Source organism: Photinus pyralis, unplaced genomic scaffold (genome assembly GCF_008802855.1).
Source record: "Photinus pyralis isolate 1611_PpyrPB1 unplaced genomic scaffold, Ppyr1.3 Ppyr1.4_LG6, whole genome shotgun sequence".
NCBI lineage: Eukaryota > Metazoa > Arthropoda > Insecta > Coleoptera > Lampyridae > Photinus > Photinus pyralis.
The window spans coordinates 6,458,026-6,477,935 of record NW_022170663.1 but is presented as its reverse complement, the minus strand read 5'-3'; the positions used below and the strand labels follow the sequence as shown (position 1 = coordinate 6,477,935).

The following is a 19,910-nucleotide window of genomic DNA, read 5'->3' as shown; positions in this document are numbered from 1 at the left end:
CCATTGTTGGCGATGCAAAAATTAAAACTATGTTTCGTTTGGGAAGAAAAGGGGAAACACCTCGGCCTATTAAAGTGGTGTTTGAAAAATCGGAGTATGCTCGGGATTTGCTACGTAACAAGGATAAACTTCCAAGCGAAATAAAAATTGGTGCTGATAGGACCAAAATGCAGAGAGACCAACTGAACAGTGTCATTGCAGAAATTGCAACCCGCACTAAAAATGGAGAAGAGAATTTAACCTTGAAGTTCATAAACAATCGCCCAACAATAATTAAACTTCAACCACCAAAAAACTAAGTGATTCCCAGCAGTGCCATACTTTCACCATTTGCTTATATTACCAAAATGTGCGCGGTTTACGAACTAAAACAAACGAACTTTTAAATAACGTGCATCTATTTGACTTTGATGTTATCTGTCTCACCGAAACGTGGTTATGTAGTGATATCGGAGACTTGGAAATGTTTTCTGGAAACTATACACTTTATCGTAACGATCGCGTAGCGCGTAAAGGAGGAGGCACTTTGGTGGCGGTAAGAAATAACTTCTCTTCCACGAAAATAAATTTACCAAGAACCTTAGACGAACTTGAAATAACTCTGGTTAAATTAAAATTAAATGCCAATCAGTACTTAATCATTGTGAATGCTTATATACCACCGAATACGGCTGCTGCTACGTACGAAGAGCTCTTTCATGCATTGGAGGAGGTGTTGTATCTGGAGGCTTACGTCATCTTTACGGGTGATTTTAATATTCCAGAGTATTTCGCCTGTAATAGTAAATCTGCGGGATCTGCTGTATTAGGGAGTGAAAAGTACGTGCTATTAAAAAATTTTCTAGATTTCGGAGATTATGTTCAAATCAATAAAGTTGTCAATATAAATAATCGCATTCTTGATCTTATTATCGTACCTAAAACGCTAACATGTGATGTTATGCAGGACATTCAGCCTTTAGTGAAGGTAGATTGCCATCACCCACCCTTAATGTCTTTGTTGCAAGTAACTAGCAAAGTCAAATCAATAAACTTCCAACGGAAGTTAACACCGTCTTACAATTTTAAGAAGGCTAATTATTTTGGGTTGTATACTGCTATGGCCAACATCGATTGGGAAGTCCTTTATTCTTGTGTTGATGTCAATACTGCTTGTAAATATTTGTACCAGAATGTGTATTCCACCTTAGACCAATTTGTCCCAAAGACAGCTGGAAGCAGAAACCAATTAAAGTATCCTCCTTGGTTTAACGGTGATATAGTGCGACAATTACGTATTAAAGAAAGATCCAGAGCGCTATACATAAAAACCAGGAAAGTGAGAGACAAAGAATCATTCCAAATAGAACGGCGGGAATTAAAGCGAATGATTAATAACGCCAAGAGTTCTTATATCAACTGCACCGAACAAACTTTGAAACAAAATCCAAACGCCTTATGGCGACTTGTTAATTCCATGAAGAAATCTACGAGGATTCCAGGGGAAATGCGATTTGGTACCGAAATTTTGGCTTCTCCAGAAGGTATTGTTAATGGGTTTGCTAGGCATTTCCAAGACATATTTACACCACTAATCAATACGGTCCAAAAGCTGCCCAACAAATCACTAGACTACATGTGCTTTACTCTAGTTAGCGAGGAAGATGTCATTAAGTCTCTGAAGAAACTTAAGTCAAAAAGCACCGCTGGATTGGATGGAATTCCATCGTTCATTCTAAGGGATTGTTGGCCGGTCTTAGTGAAACCTCTAACCCATTTATTTAACCTTATCATTCGTACATCGGAATTTCCGGTAATGTGGAAGTGCGCTAAAGTGATACCAATCCTGAAATCGGGAGATCCAGCGGACATTACTAACTATAGACAAATATCTCTGCTCAATAATTTTTCGAAAGTGTTTGAGTGCGTATTACACGAAAAAATCTTCACTTCTGTCATGAACTTCTTATCGAAGGATCAACACGCATTCATCCCAAGGCGATCTACTTGTACGAATTTGGTCAATTTTACCCAATATGTATCTAACGCAATGGATGTTAACAAACAGGTAGATGTATTTTTTGCAGACTTCAGTAAGGCATTCGATAGACTTCAGCATCCCATTTTAATAAACAAGCTGCGTAATATGGGTGTAAATCAAAACCTTATTGATGTTGTCTCATCATATTTGGCCAATAGGAAACAGTGTGTCGTTGTAAATGGGTACACATCTTTTGCATATGTGTCACCAAGCGGTGTTCCCCAGGGTTCCAATTTGGGGCCACTATTGTTTTCCATTTTTGTTAATGATATTGCATCTATTTTTAAATGCAACTCACTAATATATGCGGACGATTTAAAAATATTTACTGATATAAACAGTGCTAATGATTGTAAAGTGTTGCAAAGGGATCTTGAGTTATTGTTGGGGTGGTCTGAGGAGAACAATTTGGAACTAAATTTAAAAAAATGTTTTGTGATGACTTTCTCTAGAAAGTTGAACAACATCTGTTATGAATATAGACTTCAGAATTATGTTGTAGAGAGAGTGCGTGAAATTAGGGACTTGGGTGTCACATTAGACCAAAAATTGACTTTTCTAAGTCACATTGATAAATTATGTACAGACTGTATTTAAAGTCCTGGGTTTTATAACTAGAAGTTGCAAATTGTTTAAATCTAGTGATGTATTGCTGAAATTATATAATGCGTTTGTTGACTGTAAGTTAATGTATTGTGCAGTGTGTTGGTCTCCAACTAAGGTCACCTACATGAAAAAGATTGAATATGTACACAAACGTTTTCTGAAGTACCTTTACTTTAAACAATTTGGCGTTTATCCAATTCAAGGAACGTCGTATGAATCCTTAGCAGAATTGTTTGAAATCAATATAATGCGACACAAATATGATATACACAATGCACTTTATTTGTTTAAATTGCTGCATAATTTGATTGATGACGTGCGTATACTATCACAGATTAAGTTGAGGACACCTAGATCTGGTTTAAGGAATTATAATATTTTTTATTGTCAAAAGCCTAACACTTATCATCAAGCAAATTCTCCTCTTCATAAAATGGCGAAAATTTGTAATCAAATATTATCTTGTAATATAAATGTGGATATATTTAATGATAGCTATGGCCAGTTTTTGAAGAATGTAATTAATCACTTTAACAACTAAGGACGTGCCCTTTACTGTCTTTTGCCATCTGTCAATTAAGTATGTTAATACTGCTATTGTCTCGGACTGTTGTTCACTAATATTGCCCTATAATTGGTGTTATCACTGTTGGGATAATAAACTTTATTATTATTATTATTATTATTAAAGAAAAGGATGAAATCTAGTAAAGGAGGTATGGAAAGGAGGGGGTTTAACAAAAAATGGAAGGAAGGGGTAATAGTGCCGATTATCAAAGGGGGCAATAAAGTCTATGTGTAAAATTATAGGGGAATCACTATAATGACGACGACGCACTGGTACTTCATCAAAGATTAGAAAGAGAAATTACAGAGAAGAGGATGTTGGAAGAAACACAAATGGGCTTCGGAAAAGGTAGGAGACATATTATATTACACAGGTTAGTGGAAAAGGAATTGGAAAAAATGAAAGATGTTTGCGTTTTTCATGTGTCATGTGGGAAATAGGTGAGAGGGGTTTCACGAACAATTTCAGAACAAGAAGATACCTGTTCGACGCAAGGAGGAGAAGGATGCTTATGCACAAAGCGGAGATATGGAGGTCGAATGCATGGGATAAACTGGAACGAATACAAAAAAAGGTGTTATAAAACCAGGACCTAAACAGAAAAATACCAAATTGTATATTAAGTATATAGAGAATGAAACAAAAATGGAGAAGCTAAGGATGGCGTCGGGACGCAGTACAGTTCCAGGAAAGGAGTGAAAAGGAAAGCGAATTGGTGAAATAATGCTTGACAATGAAGATGAACACAAATGGAGCGTAGGAAGAAGAAAGAGAAAAATATGAAAGAAATGGATACGGACGGGCTGAGGTCGAAAAGGAGAGAGGAGTATGAGAAAGGATGGAAAACAAATAATGACAGAGGGTCAAGATATAGAGAATAAGGGAGTGGTAACCAAAATATGGGAGAAAATTATATATATTTAAATAATGGCGAGATTCAGATGTGGAAATGAGGGAGAAGGAATGAGAAATGGAGACAAGAAGAAGAAAGGAAATGTAGAATATGTAGAGAGGAAGAACACATGTTATGTAATATCAAGGAGGTGGAAAGGACAGTGAGAAGCAGAGATGAGGCCGTGGCGAGAAGGAGTGAGAAGTGGGCGAGGGGGATACTAAAGAAAAGAGAAAAGAAAATTAAGTTTTCAGTTAAAATTTAAATTGTTTGACTTGGCTTTTTTGCTGGTTACTTGAAGTGTTTTACTACAGTTTCATTTTTTACTGGTAGTTGAACATTGTTTTTACGGATGAGAGGTTAATTTCGGTTCCGGTCGATGTTTTTTGCATTACCTCATGAACGATTTGAACTTTAATCAATTAAATGGAAACGTTACCAATGATTAAAATATTTGACACTGTTTTTGACTGCAAAAGCAGCAAGAATATCGAAGGGACTAACTGAACAGCTTCCAACCTAATTTCATCACAAACAAATAGCCAACACAATGTCAGCTGCTATACGTATGTAATATATCAGTATCTAAACCAGACTTTCTTAATAGAGGGCAAGCGATTGTTTTCCATGCAGAAGAAAACCTTATCTGACTATGTCAAAGCTATAGGGGATATTATAAGTCCCAAAAATGTCACTTTCGCAGCTCGACTTTTAAATAGCAGAATTTGCATCTTATGAAATCGCACAATGTTATTTCTGTAGGAAACTTAGGAGCTTAATATTCCAAGACTAGTAGCCCCCCCTAAAAGAATTGCAGAAAGGGCCATCAAAAGGTTAGAGCGCCCATCACCGGAGAAGGATACAGCCATATACTTAGTTCCCGTTTTTTACCTACAGAAGATTTTGAATTGCAAACCTCGCTAATTATGGTTGATGATGGAAATGACCACAGACTATTTCTGTCCACGGATTTATATGTAAACAAAGTGTGTATACTGCAAACAACTGCTGAAATTCACCCCCTAACAATCCACCGTCAAAAAGGCATGAATCATCATCCTGTACAGAAAATGCAATCTCTCAATAATCCTTCTCAGAAAAGATGCCATCTTATGTTCCGGCGACCATACAAATCTTCATGTTGAAAACACACAGGAGGTGTCTTGTCATGCCTCTCCCTAAACTCATTCCCAAAGTAAACAAACCAGCCAAACAGTCATCTGGTTAACTGTATACTTACATCCGCAGAAAAATTTCCTAGAAAGCATGAAATTAACCTCAATATTAAAAACAACTGTATCATGGTGGAACAGGAACCGAAATGTACAAGTATCCTTGAAAACCACGGTATAGAATTCAAATGATGCATAAAAAACGATCGCTAAACTTTAATTGGAAACTACGGATCTCGACACAAATCTAAAATTTACTAGAATTTTAAAATTCCCAAACCTATACTTCTACCACCCTGCATGCTTTCTGCTAAACTCTAAAATTCACAAACATTCGAATAAAAAAATTCCAAATTAAAAGCTACAGTTACACTTGGTTGAGGAATAAACCCAATTCATTCCGAAACAATTCGAGATTTTTTATATTTTTCCATCGTGATACCTGTTCCCTGTTTCCTTTGCCGCATTAGACTATTATATTACTCAATACTTAGACTGGGCGTACTGCAAATCCTCTACTCTAGTTCTAACGTATTGGGGGAATAACGCTCAGGACAAGAGGAGGATTTTAAAACATAATACACCACCAAATTCGTCTCTATATTTTCGCCACTTGCTTGAGATCGTATATGGAAGCCGAGCATCCTCAGGTTACTATCGAAAGAGAGATCAAGGTGGTTCTCTCAGCACTTCCCATTAATTGACCACAAGTGCAAATACTGCAAAAAAATCTTCCACTTTCATTAAACAAAGGCATGTTAATATTTCCATTTGTCGATATTATCGCAGACATTTTTTAAACAATAAGTCGGCAAATGTTCCTTTTATGCCTGCACTTACATAGACTGTATAGTGCGTACTTAACAGTTTGCACGAAAGGAATTATTTCCACCAAATCATTGAAAATTCAGAGTAACCAAATTACTGAACTTTTTTTGCCAAAAAATCGTATGGAACTTTTTTACGATTTTTACTATGCTATGAACAATATCATCAACAGTTTAATCAATTATTCAATTATTGGTTATTAGGGACCATTTATGCAAAAAAGTTTCGTGTAGGTACAAGTATTTTAGATTCCAATTTGCGTTTCATTTCCAACAAAGCTCCAATTCTATCTTAGTGAATAGAACACCATACATCCCACATTTACGTACACATATTTGCGGTTTCCTTTTGTGAAAGCTTTTGAACGCGTGCTATACAAGCGTGGAAAGTCAATTAAGGGTACCTCTAAAGTTAAAGATCCCAAACCAGTAATTTATTTTGTAAATTCTGATAACACTTTCCTAGCTAGCTAATACCTTGTTCATTTAAAGCTGCGAGTGTTTGTAATTACATCATCGGTCAATGTCCATCAAAGTGTCAGACCATGACAGATGCACGCACTAACATTGAGACAATGTATGCGTTAGTGTAATTGAACGGTTCCATTTAGCTTTTTACATTTAGTCTAGTAACTGATATTTTCACTAATTGCGCATTTTCCAATTAACGGTATTCGGTTACTATAAAATATTTAACGAATTACTCTCAAAATGGACAAATAAATAATTCAATGTACACGTGCCTACATATTAAATTTTATTATGGGCTTACGTGACTACTAATTCTTGTTTATTAATGCACCGTAAATTAAATCGAATTAGGATCTTTATTTTGGGGTGACAGTGGAAATAAAGTGCTTCTCTAGTATTGAGCTAAACTTTTACTACACCCTGCAGCTTCGTTAATTTTTAACCATTTACTGCCGGTAACTAAACTTTGAAAAAGTTCGGACTGCTACAATAAAGTTAAACAAAAAACTATGCATTTTGTTACATCCAAATTATAGACTCGACTTTAGGAACTTCTAGCACTTGTCCGAAGAGTTTTTGTAATAATTACAGTAATTTATTATGATAATGCCATTATAAATATCTCATCAATATTCCGTTCTTGTGTCCACAACCTAAAGCGATAAGGAAAATGTTCGTGGAAAAGGTTGGTGTTTAATAAATAACCGAAATTGTTATTTAGACGCGATGCCTATCTCTTCAAAATATGGACGTGCAAGTTTATTGTCGACAGTTACCCTAAATTATGCGGTTCCGTAAACGAGCATTAGGAACATAAAACAACAAATTAGTCAATTACAACTTCGCAATGTATGGCGATTGTGCACGGAATTTAAGGATGTCATCGCGCATTAGGTTTTCAGGTTTCGATTTTTTTCATATCGAAAATTCCAGGATCCAGGTATTACTAATTAATTATGTTAATTTTGTTAAACAATATATTGTTTTATTTAATTTTTTTATTTTATTATAAAGTTACTTTGTGTTAGTAAGTTAAGAAACGTCTGGAATATTTGCGTAGTTTTTGTGAAAGTTTATCTCCGGTCGTTTGCGATACAAGTCCTTAGCGCTGAGAAATTTAATTAATTTCAAGATAAGCACGTGTTGTCGCCGAAGTAAGCAGATGCTAGTTATTCGAAGGCGTAGTATTTTAATAAGAAGGAGGAGATGGTTCAGAACAAACACTTTTAATTTCTCTTCGGAATCAATACACGAATTATGGAATATTCAACCGCAGATAACAAATAATTCTACTTTTTACTTATATAAAACAGTTTACGAATATTCTAATTCTTAGTTTACAACAAAGCCCAAATCGCAATCTACCTTTATAATTAACTTAACGTTACCTGTAACAAATTACTTTATTTTGAGACATCTTCGTTGGTTGCGAGTTGCCCACAAGGGGCACGCAGATAAAATTTATAGGGATGCTTAGCTTGTAAGTAATGGGTTGTAGTTTCGCATTTACCTATCGTTTTACTTTTCGATGTCGTATTCCCTTGCTAAAAGCCGAATGGTTTTACCTTATTGGAACAAATGTGTACTGCAAGGTGCTTTCAGTAAAGGTTCTTTTATTTTCTTTGTATTTATAGTACGCTGTTTCGGCATGACTGAGCTTGCATGACTTTTTTGCTTTGATTAAAAGAGGATTTCTTTTGTTTCAGGCCTCTGTCAGCGGAGTAGCGATTATGTGGTCATTTCTACATCTCGCAAAAATAGAAAACTACGCATGTAATTCTCGGGATACCTTATAGCACGAAACGTGAAACAAAAAACTTACCCCGCAACTTGGGCTTTGGTTTGTGTTGCGATACGTACTGAAAAATTCTTCACAGGAAAAACAAATGTTTGGCAGAAGTTAAAACGGTGAACGCGACCGCAATTAAAAACGGTCGCTTTTATACGTCCCATCCTGACGCTTATATTTGACTAGAAATAGCTTATAAATATCAAATATATGTACGAGCGTTATTTATGTAGCATTAAATCTAATTTAATGTGCAGCGAGAATTACAACGAACTCATTTTATTAACGGGAACATCCAAATGGGCAAATTTATATTACATATACAACCGTTTGTAAGTGATATAGAAGTCTGTAACATGATTTAATATTAATTGTCTATTGCCTACTATTAACATTTTATAAAAGACGCATTACTCATGCAATTACAGCCGTTTTGCTCCTCTTTTGATGGTAACTGGCTATGGTACTTATTCATTTAATCCTGCAGGAAATTTTACAAGTCGTATATTTTAAAATCAAGACGCGATCATTTTTTTTACCTTCCATGGAATGTTTACCAGTTTCTCGCGCCTTAAATTGTTGACTCTCCCTGCCCAAAAATAAGGAAACGAAATGAAAATTACATTTTTAACCATATTACCCACATAGCATTCGATATCTTATGTATATGCATTTGTCTCCTTATTACACTCTCAGTCTTTGTTTCTAAGTTGTTATGACGTGAAAATAAATGCATTATTATTATGGTCGGTGTTTCTTGTGAGAACTCAGGTCTAGCCTGGTTAACTAATCGCACGGATTAAAATCAAGTAACGATCAGTGTCTGTGTCTGTGTCTGGTGAAGTTATGTAGGGTCCTAAAAAAAAAAAAAAATCACACATGGGCACAATAAGCCAACGCTATCAGGAAAGAGGAAAACAAAACAAAACAAAAATCATTATAATAATTCCTGTAATTTTATTAAATGGAGTTTATTGTGTAAGTGTTTCTTTGGCTTTGCGTTTGGGTTGAATACGAGTGGGTTGTGATAACGTGGTGTTCTTCGGTGAGGATGGAGTTTTGTGTTTTTTTACTGTGCTAGGACGTGTAACTTTATTGGGTGGACCTGTCTTTGTGGTACATGTTGCCTTACTTGTATTTATGGTGTTTCTTTGTCCTTGAGGTTGTATTTGTGTTATTGCTTGGGTTATTGGTGGAGGTATTACTGTATTTTGTGAGCTAGTAGTGCTGTTTAGGTTTTTGCGTTTGGGTTGAGTACGAGTGGGTTGAGTACGAGTGGGTTGTGATAACGTGGTGTGTTTCTGTGAAGAAGGAGTTATGTGTTTTTTAACTGTGCTAGGGCGTGTAACTTTATTGGGTGGACCTGTCTTTGTAGTGCATGTTGCGTTACTTGTATTTATTGTGTTTCTTTGTTCTTGAGGTTGTATCTGTGTTGTTGCTTGGGTTATTGGTGGAGACATTACAGTATTTTGTGAGCCTGTAGTGCTTTTAAGGTTGTTGCGTTTCGGTTGAATACGAGTGGGTTGTTTCTGAGAAAGAGGAGTATTGTGTTTTTTAACTGTGCTAAGACGTGTAATTTTATTGGGTGGACCTGTTTTTGTAGTGCATGTTGCGTTACTTGTATTTATTGCGTTTGTTTGTTCAGGAAGTTGTGTTTGTGTGGTTGGTTGAGTTAAGGGTGGAGATATTAGAGTATGTTGTGTGTCATGTTGTGAGTCTAAAGTGCTGTTTAGGCTTTTGCGTTTGGGTTGAATACTAATGGGTCGTGATAATGTGGTTTGCTTCAGAGGTGAATCTCTGATTGTAGTATATGTTGTATCATTTGTTGTTCTTGTTTGCTCGGTAAGTTGTATTTGTGTGTTTGTTTGGGTTAGAGGTTGAGATATTACAGTATGTTGTGTACCGTGTTGTGAGCGAGTACTGTTGTTTACATGTATACGTTGTGGATCATTTGTGTATGTAGTATCTTGTGTTATGTTTAGAAATTTACGAACAATATGGCATGTGTTGATAATGACTGCTTTTTGTAAATGTTTGTAGGTGTTTTTGTCTAAACCTAATAGTTGTAAATTGTGGTGTATTGTCTTTGGTATAACTCCAGTAGCACTAAGAATAATGGGAACTATAACAGTAGATTTCATTCTCCATTGCGTCTTAAGCTCGATAGCCATATCGGTGTATTTGCGGTGTTTTTCTGCATGTGTTTTAGTTAAGTTGTTAGTGTTGGGTCTGGCAATGTCTATAATACAAATGGATTTTTGTGTTTTATCTATAAGTGTAATATCTGGTCTATTATTGTGGATAGTAGTGTCCTGTCCCAATATAATTTGTGTGTGTTGTTTTCAAGTATGATCTGTGGCGTGTATTTGTAGTATGGTGTCGTATCTGTTATGAGATTGTGTTTAAGTGCTAATTTTTGATGTATGATTTTAGCTACCTGATCATGTCGATGTTTGTATTCAGTTTGTGCGAGTCGTGTGCATGCCGATATTATATGTTGGATTGTTTCTGATGTTTGTGAACAGAGTCGACAAGAATCATTTGTCACTGTTTTGTCTTTATGTATGTGTTTTTTATAGTTACGTGTGTTAATGACCTGGTCTTGTATTGCTAACATGAAACCCTCAGTCTCCGGGAAGATATCACATTCAGACAACCAACTGGGCGTTGCTATAGAATCAACACAACCCTGGCTAACCTCTTGTGGAAATCGTCCATGTAAAGGCTTTTGGTTCCATATTTGTATGTTATTTGTGATGTAAGTTTGGATGTGGGTGGGAGTATATTAGTTTCGTGTAGATTAAGTGGTGTGTAAGATTTATCTGCATATGTTACTGTTTTGTGTAAAACTGAAGTATCTGATTTGTTATAAAAGTATTGTCGTAAATTGTGTATTTGTGTTTGGTGCAATAGTTTTATGTCTGTAAGTCCTCTACCTCCTTCCGAACGATGAAGGTAAAGTCGTATAGTAGAGGAGTGAGGGTGATGTATATGGTGTTTTGTTAATAGTGTACGTGTGTTTCTCTGTATTTGTTCTAAATCTGTATTTGTCCAACGTATAATCCCAAAAGAGTATGTAAGCACTGGTGTGGCATAAGTGTTAATAGCCTTGATTGTATTTCTACCGTGTAATTTTGTTTTAAGTATACTGCGTACTCTTTGTAGGTATTGTGTGATAAGTGTTTGCTTTATACTCGTATGTTTAATATGTGTATTTTGCTGAAAACCAAGATACTTATAAGTTTCATTCTCGTCCATGGAATTTATTAAATTACCCTGTTCTAGCTCATAATCTAAAAGTTGCCTTTTACCAGCTGTGATGTGTTGTGTTTTACATTTATCGATTCCAAAGTCCATTTGTATGTCACGTGAGAATGTTTCGGTAATGTGTAGAAGGTGATTAAGTTTTATGCTTGTGGAAGAGTATAATTTAAGATCGTCCATGTAAAACAGGTGTGTAATGTTGTGATGTATTTCGTGGTTGTGTTTAATATTGTACCCAAAGTTAGTAGTGTTTAACAAATATGAAAGTGGATTAAGAGCAAGACAAAACCAAAGCGGACTTAAAGAATCGCCTTGAAAAATTCCTCTTTTAATTTGTATTGGGTCGGTAATAAGTTTTGTGTCGTTTAGTGTAAGTGTTAACGTAGTGTTCCAACATGACATTATGTAATTGAGGAATTGTGTAATATTGTTGCTGACCTTGTATATTGAGAGTACTTGTTGTAACCAAGAGTGTGGTACTGAATCGAATGCTTTTTGTAATCAATGTATGCAGTGTGTATGTTTCGTTTGTTATGTCTGGATTGTTCAAGTATAACAGAGTCTATAATGAGTTGCTCTTTACATCCTCTGGAATACTTGGTACACCCTTTTTGTTCTTCGTATAAAATGTTGTTATCAGTACAGTGTTGGTATATTTTGTTTGTAATGCATGATGTAAGGATTTTGTATATTGTAGGAATTTGTAGTTATTATTATTATTATTATTATTATATACATTTTAAATCCATAATGTACAGGGAATATCCTGTCCATCTTATGTATATACTATGTATATTCATTATAGGATAGGCATTATGTATTTTATGTTCAGTATGGATATTCTATAAATATACATTTTGGATGTGCTATGTATATACATGGGATGATATGTTATGTATATGCGTTTTGGATTTGATACATGCGTGTTCTGTATTACCGACGCGACGTTACAAACGTTAGCGTCTCATTTTCTGTGAATTACGGCGATGAAGATAGTAAGGTGCTATTGCAAATACAGCTCATTTTTCTAAAATCAGGAGTGTTATTCTGCGAGTTATTAATGAGTTTGTTTGTCTAATTTTGACAGTGAAAGTAATGATTTTTATTTCGTGTGTGCATGACACAATACAATAATAATTTCTTAAGCACATTTTCCATTGTACACTAAGAGACTTAATAAACAAAAAGCTCCACTCCATGAAAAGAATTTATTTATGAAGGTATAGACCAGAGCTGGGCAGAATACTTTCAAAAAATATTTGAATACTAAATAGTAAATACTTTACACAAATCAAATATTTTTCTATTGTTATATACAAATTTAAGGGGAGTAAAAGTAATAATTTCAAACAGTTCCAAGATTGGGCTACTACTTCAAAAGTTACAGTCCTTTGAATTTTCTTTCGAAATTGGTTTCTAGTCTATAACTTTTGATTGAGAAGTCTAATCGAAAAAGTGCGAATTGTTTTGGATTCTACGCACCAAAATTAATAAGAAGAAGTGTTTTCTCGAGAAATTTTGGTGCAGTCGATTTTAGAATGTGGCCTGTAGAATCCATAATTTCAAACGGTTTGAAGATTGGGCTACTAGTTCAAAAGTTACAGGCTAACACACCAAAACCACTAGAGAGGAAAGTAACATACTTCGAATACGACTTATTGCAGTTCGAGTTTTATAATCGACGGCAAAAAGCAGTGCATAGAATTCTCGATGGGGACAAAAAAGGATGTAATTTAGTAACTGGAAGAAATTTTTAAATAATTTCGCAACGTTTTTCAAAACCAAATGATTGTACAAGACACTCTTATATCCTTAACTTAAATCCCAGTTTAAATGATTACATTGATGAGGGGATGAACTTTGATTACGAGATAGTCCAAAATTAATCATGATGCAGTTCTTGCTGCAACGAAAACAATTCGTGTGGATACAAATCCTTTGATGCGGGTTAAAAATGTGGAAGAACATCTGAAGTGCTGCTGGCTGAAAGTGAAAGTTATATCTAATACTGGTTTGTTTTCATGAAGCAAGAACAGTTCTTCTCGTAAAGGTGGTGATCCTTCGAAAGTCACAAACTGGTGAGGTGACCAATAACTATGTTCTGTATTACAGATAATCTTAGAAAAAAGGTGCTTGTTAAGTCTTGACATAAATATCATTGAACTACTTGTTGGTTTTAAAGTACTCGGGCCCGAAGGGGCTTCAATATTTCCTCTCCAGTATTATGCGTCATTTTCCTGATTTCCTTCCTGATGTAAATAACTATTAAATTAATGATCTCTCCTTGTTTAATATTGAAATATCATTATAAGTATCTACATGGGTATGGTTATAACGGCAAATTTCACTATCTTGGTAAATTGTTCATCGTATTTTTCCGATGTTTCTTAATAGAAGTGTGCCCGTTGTATCACAACGCAATTTTATAAAATGTGGCGTAAGTAAAATGGTTACCATTAGATGCTTACTACATATGTATTTCATAATATGGCGTAAAGCGCTTTTTGAGTTTTCACGAAGGTGAAAGGAAAGCGATTATACGCTAGCAATTGCAATTATGTGGCTTATTATAAGATTGGAGAAAAACACTGCTTTTGAACGCATTAGAATTTTAAACCGTCCCGAAATGGAAAATTGTAATATGATACTAGTAAATGTGATACGGACCCCGATATTTTTTATAGAAATATGACAGTTAAAACAACGTTTTAAAATCTGAACTTAGCGGAAGCAAAACACAAATTGGTTTAAAGTTACACGACGTCGCGTCGTAACATCCCTAAACGTATGCAATTTTGAAAAATAACTCCCAGGAAGTCAATAGTAATGTTACCAAGACATCTGTTACAGTTTTAAGATAACATCGTTGTGGTTGTTTTGTTATTCTTCCTGTGCACGTATTCGGTAAATTTATCGGCGTAATTTATCAGCTGCCGTTTGTTTATTTGGCCGTTTGATATTGTCACTTTTTCTAAATGATGTGTGTTTCAATTTGCATCAAATTATGTAATACAGGCTGAAGGAAACAGTTACACGTTACTAATTATCCGACACAGGGTGACATTTCTTAAAACAGAAACATAAAAACCTTGGGCTCGATGCAGATATAATATGGTGCCATAGTTCTTAACTGAAACTAAGGTTTTCCAGATTTTAAATTTCTGGCATGTTTTCAGTGGAGTCCTACAAAAGAGATTTGCATAATATTCCTATCGGGCACCCTCATAATTAAAAGTAACTTTCAATTAATTTTGTTAATTATAATTTTGATTATTGTTGATAATAAAAATTTACGATCTGCTTCATTCTGTTCAATGAGCCGCTTAAAACAACTTTTCGAAAAAAAGTTTCTACAATGCCGGAATAATGCAGAACAAACATGAACCGTATTGATCAGTTCCCGCTCTCTCGAACTTATTCTAAAATATGCCCGTAAATTCCGCGCCGAAATTTCCGAATTAATCCCGCAACAAAAACCATTTATTTAACCCGAACCCATCAATTGATTATACAATTAGGATTTCCTGGAAACTTTGGTCTAATGTGGATTATGGTCATTATTCACCTTTCTAATAATAGGATCGGCATTTCTACAGTTGTTATGGAAACTGAACGCCATCATTAATCTGGTGTAATTATTTTGATGAGATTCCAATAACTTTGCGGCAGGAGTAGGGAGCTAATTAAGCAGTAGGCGATCTAACCCAAATTTTAGTAGAGCCTAAATTAATTAAAGCGGCCGCCGATAAATTTTGACGGTTTGGGAATGTAAAGCAAATATTTAAATCCAAAACAATTGCTATTGTAAAATTTCTTACTCGACAGTCCCTTTAACGTTCCAAATCCCCGTAAAATCCATATGTACATATTGTCCAAAGTCTGTACTTCGGGATTTCACTTCGAAACCCAAAACTTGTTTACTCAACTTTAGATTCGGTCCATTTCCCTTTGTTATTTTAACATTTCAAAAGCTTCGGTTGCTGGTGGCGGCGGCGGCGGCGGTGGCGGAATGCATCTTTAGGCTAAGTGAATTGGTCACCACTGCTTTTAGTTTTATCATAACGAACAAATCCCCATGCTTTTACAAGTGCATCTGTAGTGGTTGTAGCTAGTTCAATCCGATAAACTCCATCTGGTTGAAGGAAATTTCCCGAGGGATTGTGTCTCATAAAAAAGCGTGTCCTCGTAATTACTGCAAATAAAATTTCCGCTGTATTAACTTCCAGTTATTTCATTGTAAAGTGAATCCTTGTTCTCATTTACAAGACGCGTGTGGAAATTGTTGTAAATGAGTTTATTTATTTACAGATCTAGTTTATCAGGTGCAGGCGCTATTTTATTATTTAGTCTTCGATAGTATACTCACACACTTGTGGAACAAGGGGACGTCTATCCAGACATATTAAATCAGTCCAATTCAAGAAACAATCAACACTAGAGAATCTTCTTTAATTTAATTAATTATGGCTCTCGTGAAGTTGGCCACAACCAATGGGTGACTGAAAATCAATTGTACCAAATTTCATATCAATTGTACTCGTAAGTTTGTACCAATATACGAAAACATAAACGTTTCCATTGTTAACATTTTTTTAGAATAACTCAATCATTGAATAAAATATCCCTTTTAAGAACATTTTCTTAGTTAGAGCGCGTTCGGCTGAAGTCAAGTGATGTACTCGGCCTACCTATTACTTACGGTAAACGTCTCCAAAAAATGTTGTTATGAAGGAAACATAATTAGAAATACGGTATGAGTGGTATTTTGTACCTCAGCACAATGCAAACGTCTTACATGATTTTTAAAAAGGTATATACAGTAGTCAACTTGACTAGTCTCCCTACTTTTCGACCCTGTTCCAAACCTTTGCACACTAAATGTTGACGACACACCGCGACTAAATATTCACAGTGTAAGCGGTAATTCCTAAACGAATATATTTATTTTTAATCAAAACGTATGTGCGACGTATGTAAAAGCCGGGAAACTAAATAATTTGGCGTTTTACGTGAAGTCGGTGTAGTGGATTTGGTTTTTCGATGTTGGCGCGAGAGATCCCCAGCCGCTATCTTGATCTCGATCCGGGCAGTGTGTCAACAAGACGTGTGCAGGCCTTAATAAATATCGCTGGTTTTGGTATTCTTTTTGAAAGGCACCATGCCTTTTGTGAAGAAAAGTGCTCAGCAGAAGAAGGAAAAGATTGTCCTAGCTCAGCTATATACTAGACCTAGTGGAAAAGTCATCAGATTTAAACGCGTGCTGTATAGCGTGCCGCCGCGTCAGAGCAGACGCCGCTCCGGCGGTAAATATCTTCCTTATTTCATCATGAACATGTACTTTTCCGTGCATATTTAGATTCGTCACAAAATTTCGCTTCTAATGAGACCCATCTCATTTAAGTCTTGATACAAAAACCTTCGCTAGCTCAGAAAAACTGAGTCTGTCCATAAGAGCCCATGTTAAAATACCCTGTTTTTACTGTCAAATATCTCAGAAACGGCACATAGGAACACTTTTTTCTTTTGACCATTAGAAAGTGCGTCTCTCAGTGAATAAGTGACCAAATTTTCACCAACTTCTTGTTACTTTTACCTACGCGCTCTAACTACTTTAAAAGAAAAAGATACGCACGCAGTGCCACAGTTTCATATTAATTAAGTTGAATTCTTCTGCAAATTTGAAGATTAATACAGATTTTTCACTCGATTCTATAGTTTGTGAAGATTTACAAGTATCAAAAACTCAGAGTTTAGAAGACCTCGATTTAGAAACGACCCTTCGTGACATCTAATACTGCTTAAAACAGACGAGTGAAGTTTGGCCCCTTTCGATACAAATTTTATATGTAGGTACGAGCACTTTTTCGAGAGTTTATGGAAACGACTGAATTATTTAATTATAGAGGAAATTATGGCACAAGATTGAGAAGTTTGGCGTTAATAGAGCAACCTGTTGTAAAGAATTTGCACTATGACAGCAAGTTGCTTCATGTATTTACTGCGAGGTTGTTTATTATATATACTTTTTGAGAAGTTTTCAAAAAAATCTATATATTAACAAAATCAAAGAAAACATCACACATAAAGAACTTGATTCAGCCATTCCTCAGTGCAGTGCTGTTTAAATCATTCCAATCAATCCAATGCTGTAGATTGTGTAGTATAAATTGGGGTGTTCGTCTCATGTAAACTCATAAAACGGTACCTACTGACTGAAATAACGATAGCGTCTTTATCACCCATTACAATTGATTAATATTAATGAATCTGTAACTTGGAACTAAATTAGTTGAAATGCTATTACAACAAAATGGCCTCTTTAAAATTTATTACCTCGCTATCGTCACGACGAATGTTACATTTCGGATAATGCCACCCGTCCCAAATTAATTATATTAAATTCACACAATGTGCACACGTTATATGTAGTAAGGCGAATGGGACGCATTTAATTGTCCCCTTAAAATTTTGATGATAATATGCGTTGAACGGGCCGTTAATCAAAGGAAAGTTCAGTAACGTTTAATAGGAGCGATGCCACATGCACAATGTCGCTGTTATGATTAAACTTCTACAAATTGAAAACCGATATATATTGATTGAACGCAAAACCACTTAAAAGGTCTTGTCATTTACAGAATTGGCCACTGAACTGATTACATTCCGACCTTAATTATAAATCGATTACCTAATGTGCATATTGTTCATTATTTTAATATCTTCTCATTAAATGTCGAGCATTATTGCTACATTTTCTGATTTCTACAGCCCAAGTAGGTACATGATCTGTACTGTGTAATGGGTAAACGATCCATGGTACTGTTATATGGCATTCGCTATGTATGGTGTTGGTGTCCAAAAAGTAGGATGTTTCCTTGATTATCTTAGCTTAGAGCACTGAGCGTGCTACATAATATGCCTGTGGTCAGTCACCGGCACCAGAAGATTCGCGTATTCCAGCATGCTACTTACGATGTAAAAACGCCACCCGCATATTAGTTAAAATATTTCTGGCGAAGGGATACTCCTAAAAGCTTTACCTGTAAATTGCATTTGAACATCTACATCTGAAAAATATATTCAGTACCCGAAGCCTAATTTTAAATTCAAATTTACTTTAATTGAAGAGATTTTCACAAACCAAAATTTGCATACCTAATCCGACATTTATTAAGTTTCAATTACTTTCAAAGGAACGCTACTAATTTGTTGCGTTGAGGTCCACCTTTTCAGACGTTTTGCGACGTGATTAATTGTTCTTGTCTGCGCCCTTATATATCAAAATCGAAGGGTTGTAGATAACCTTAGAACGTAATAAATAAATAATTCAAAATGACGAGAGAAAAGAGACGACTAAAATACAAATGGGTAAAGTGCGTTCGGTGCTGAAAAGCAATAAAAAGTTGCGAGAGCTTTTTTTGTCTTCCTTAGTATTCAGGAACAGCAGAATCGCTTCAGGCGTTCTATTTCAGTGAACATCGACTCATCGAAGTAATTTAAAAGCAGTTCCTTTCCACTCGATCGTCTTGATGTTGTTTGACATAGTTTGCTACATTAACTTGAAAAATGATCCAGTTATTAGCGATTCCTAGAATAGTGAAAGTATTATCCGTTCCTTTGACGACGATTGAGATCGTTTGCAGTTCTGTAGACAAGTTTCCACTTCTGCAGAACGAAGTGCTTTTAATTCCCTACGGCATGTTGAAGTTAAGACGGTTGATAGTTCAACTTGGGTACGTCAATTAACTCGTTCTGTCCTCTGCCGCGTATTACTGAAAAATCTTGGACGAAAAATCGAATTTATAAATACAAGTTGCCGATGACTGCTTGCATTTGTCATAATTATTAATACAAATAAATAATAGTCATCCACCTACTTTGTTGCTATATCTCTTCAAAATTATACCCGTTTGCGTTACAAAAGTCTTCACGACTTACAATCAATCCATAGGGTCCTCCAGCAAAGGGAGAATGCTTATTATAACTATTCGTCAAAATGTAATACAACCTCTGGGACTGACGGAGGTGTGTTCCTTACTGGGTGGACTCGCCACCGTCACCTCTTTTCTCACCCCCATTGCTCTGAAGGAAGCGATTTCTCCAACCACTGCTGAACTTCGAAATTTTACAAACCATTTTTTGCCTTTGTTATACTACCAACTGCGGGGCTAGCTATAGATGCAGGAAAGCAAGGGAGATGTTATTGACTTTGGCAATGCAGTTGCGGTGCCTCTAGGATATTTGGGGGTTGAATTTATACAACCTCAAAATAGCAAATCTAAAACTTTTTTTCGTAATTTT

The 19,910-nt window shown here is 35.5% G+C and overlaps 1 protein-coding gene across 1 annotated transcript; it reads left to right on the top strand.

Moving 5' to 3' along the window:
- Positions 1-463: 463 nt before the first annotated feature.
- Positions 464-3,746, top strand: LOC116173529. Its single transcript, XM_031491043.1, has 3 exons — positions 464-2,047; positions 3,437-3,601; positions 3,663-3,746. Exons 1-3 carry the CDS (start codon positions 464-466, stop codon positions 3,744-3,746), a joined length of 1,833 nt encoding a protein of 610 aa, XP_031346903.1.
- Positions 3,747-19,910: the final 16,164 nt, after the last annotated feature.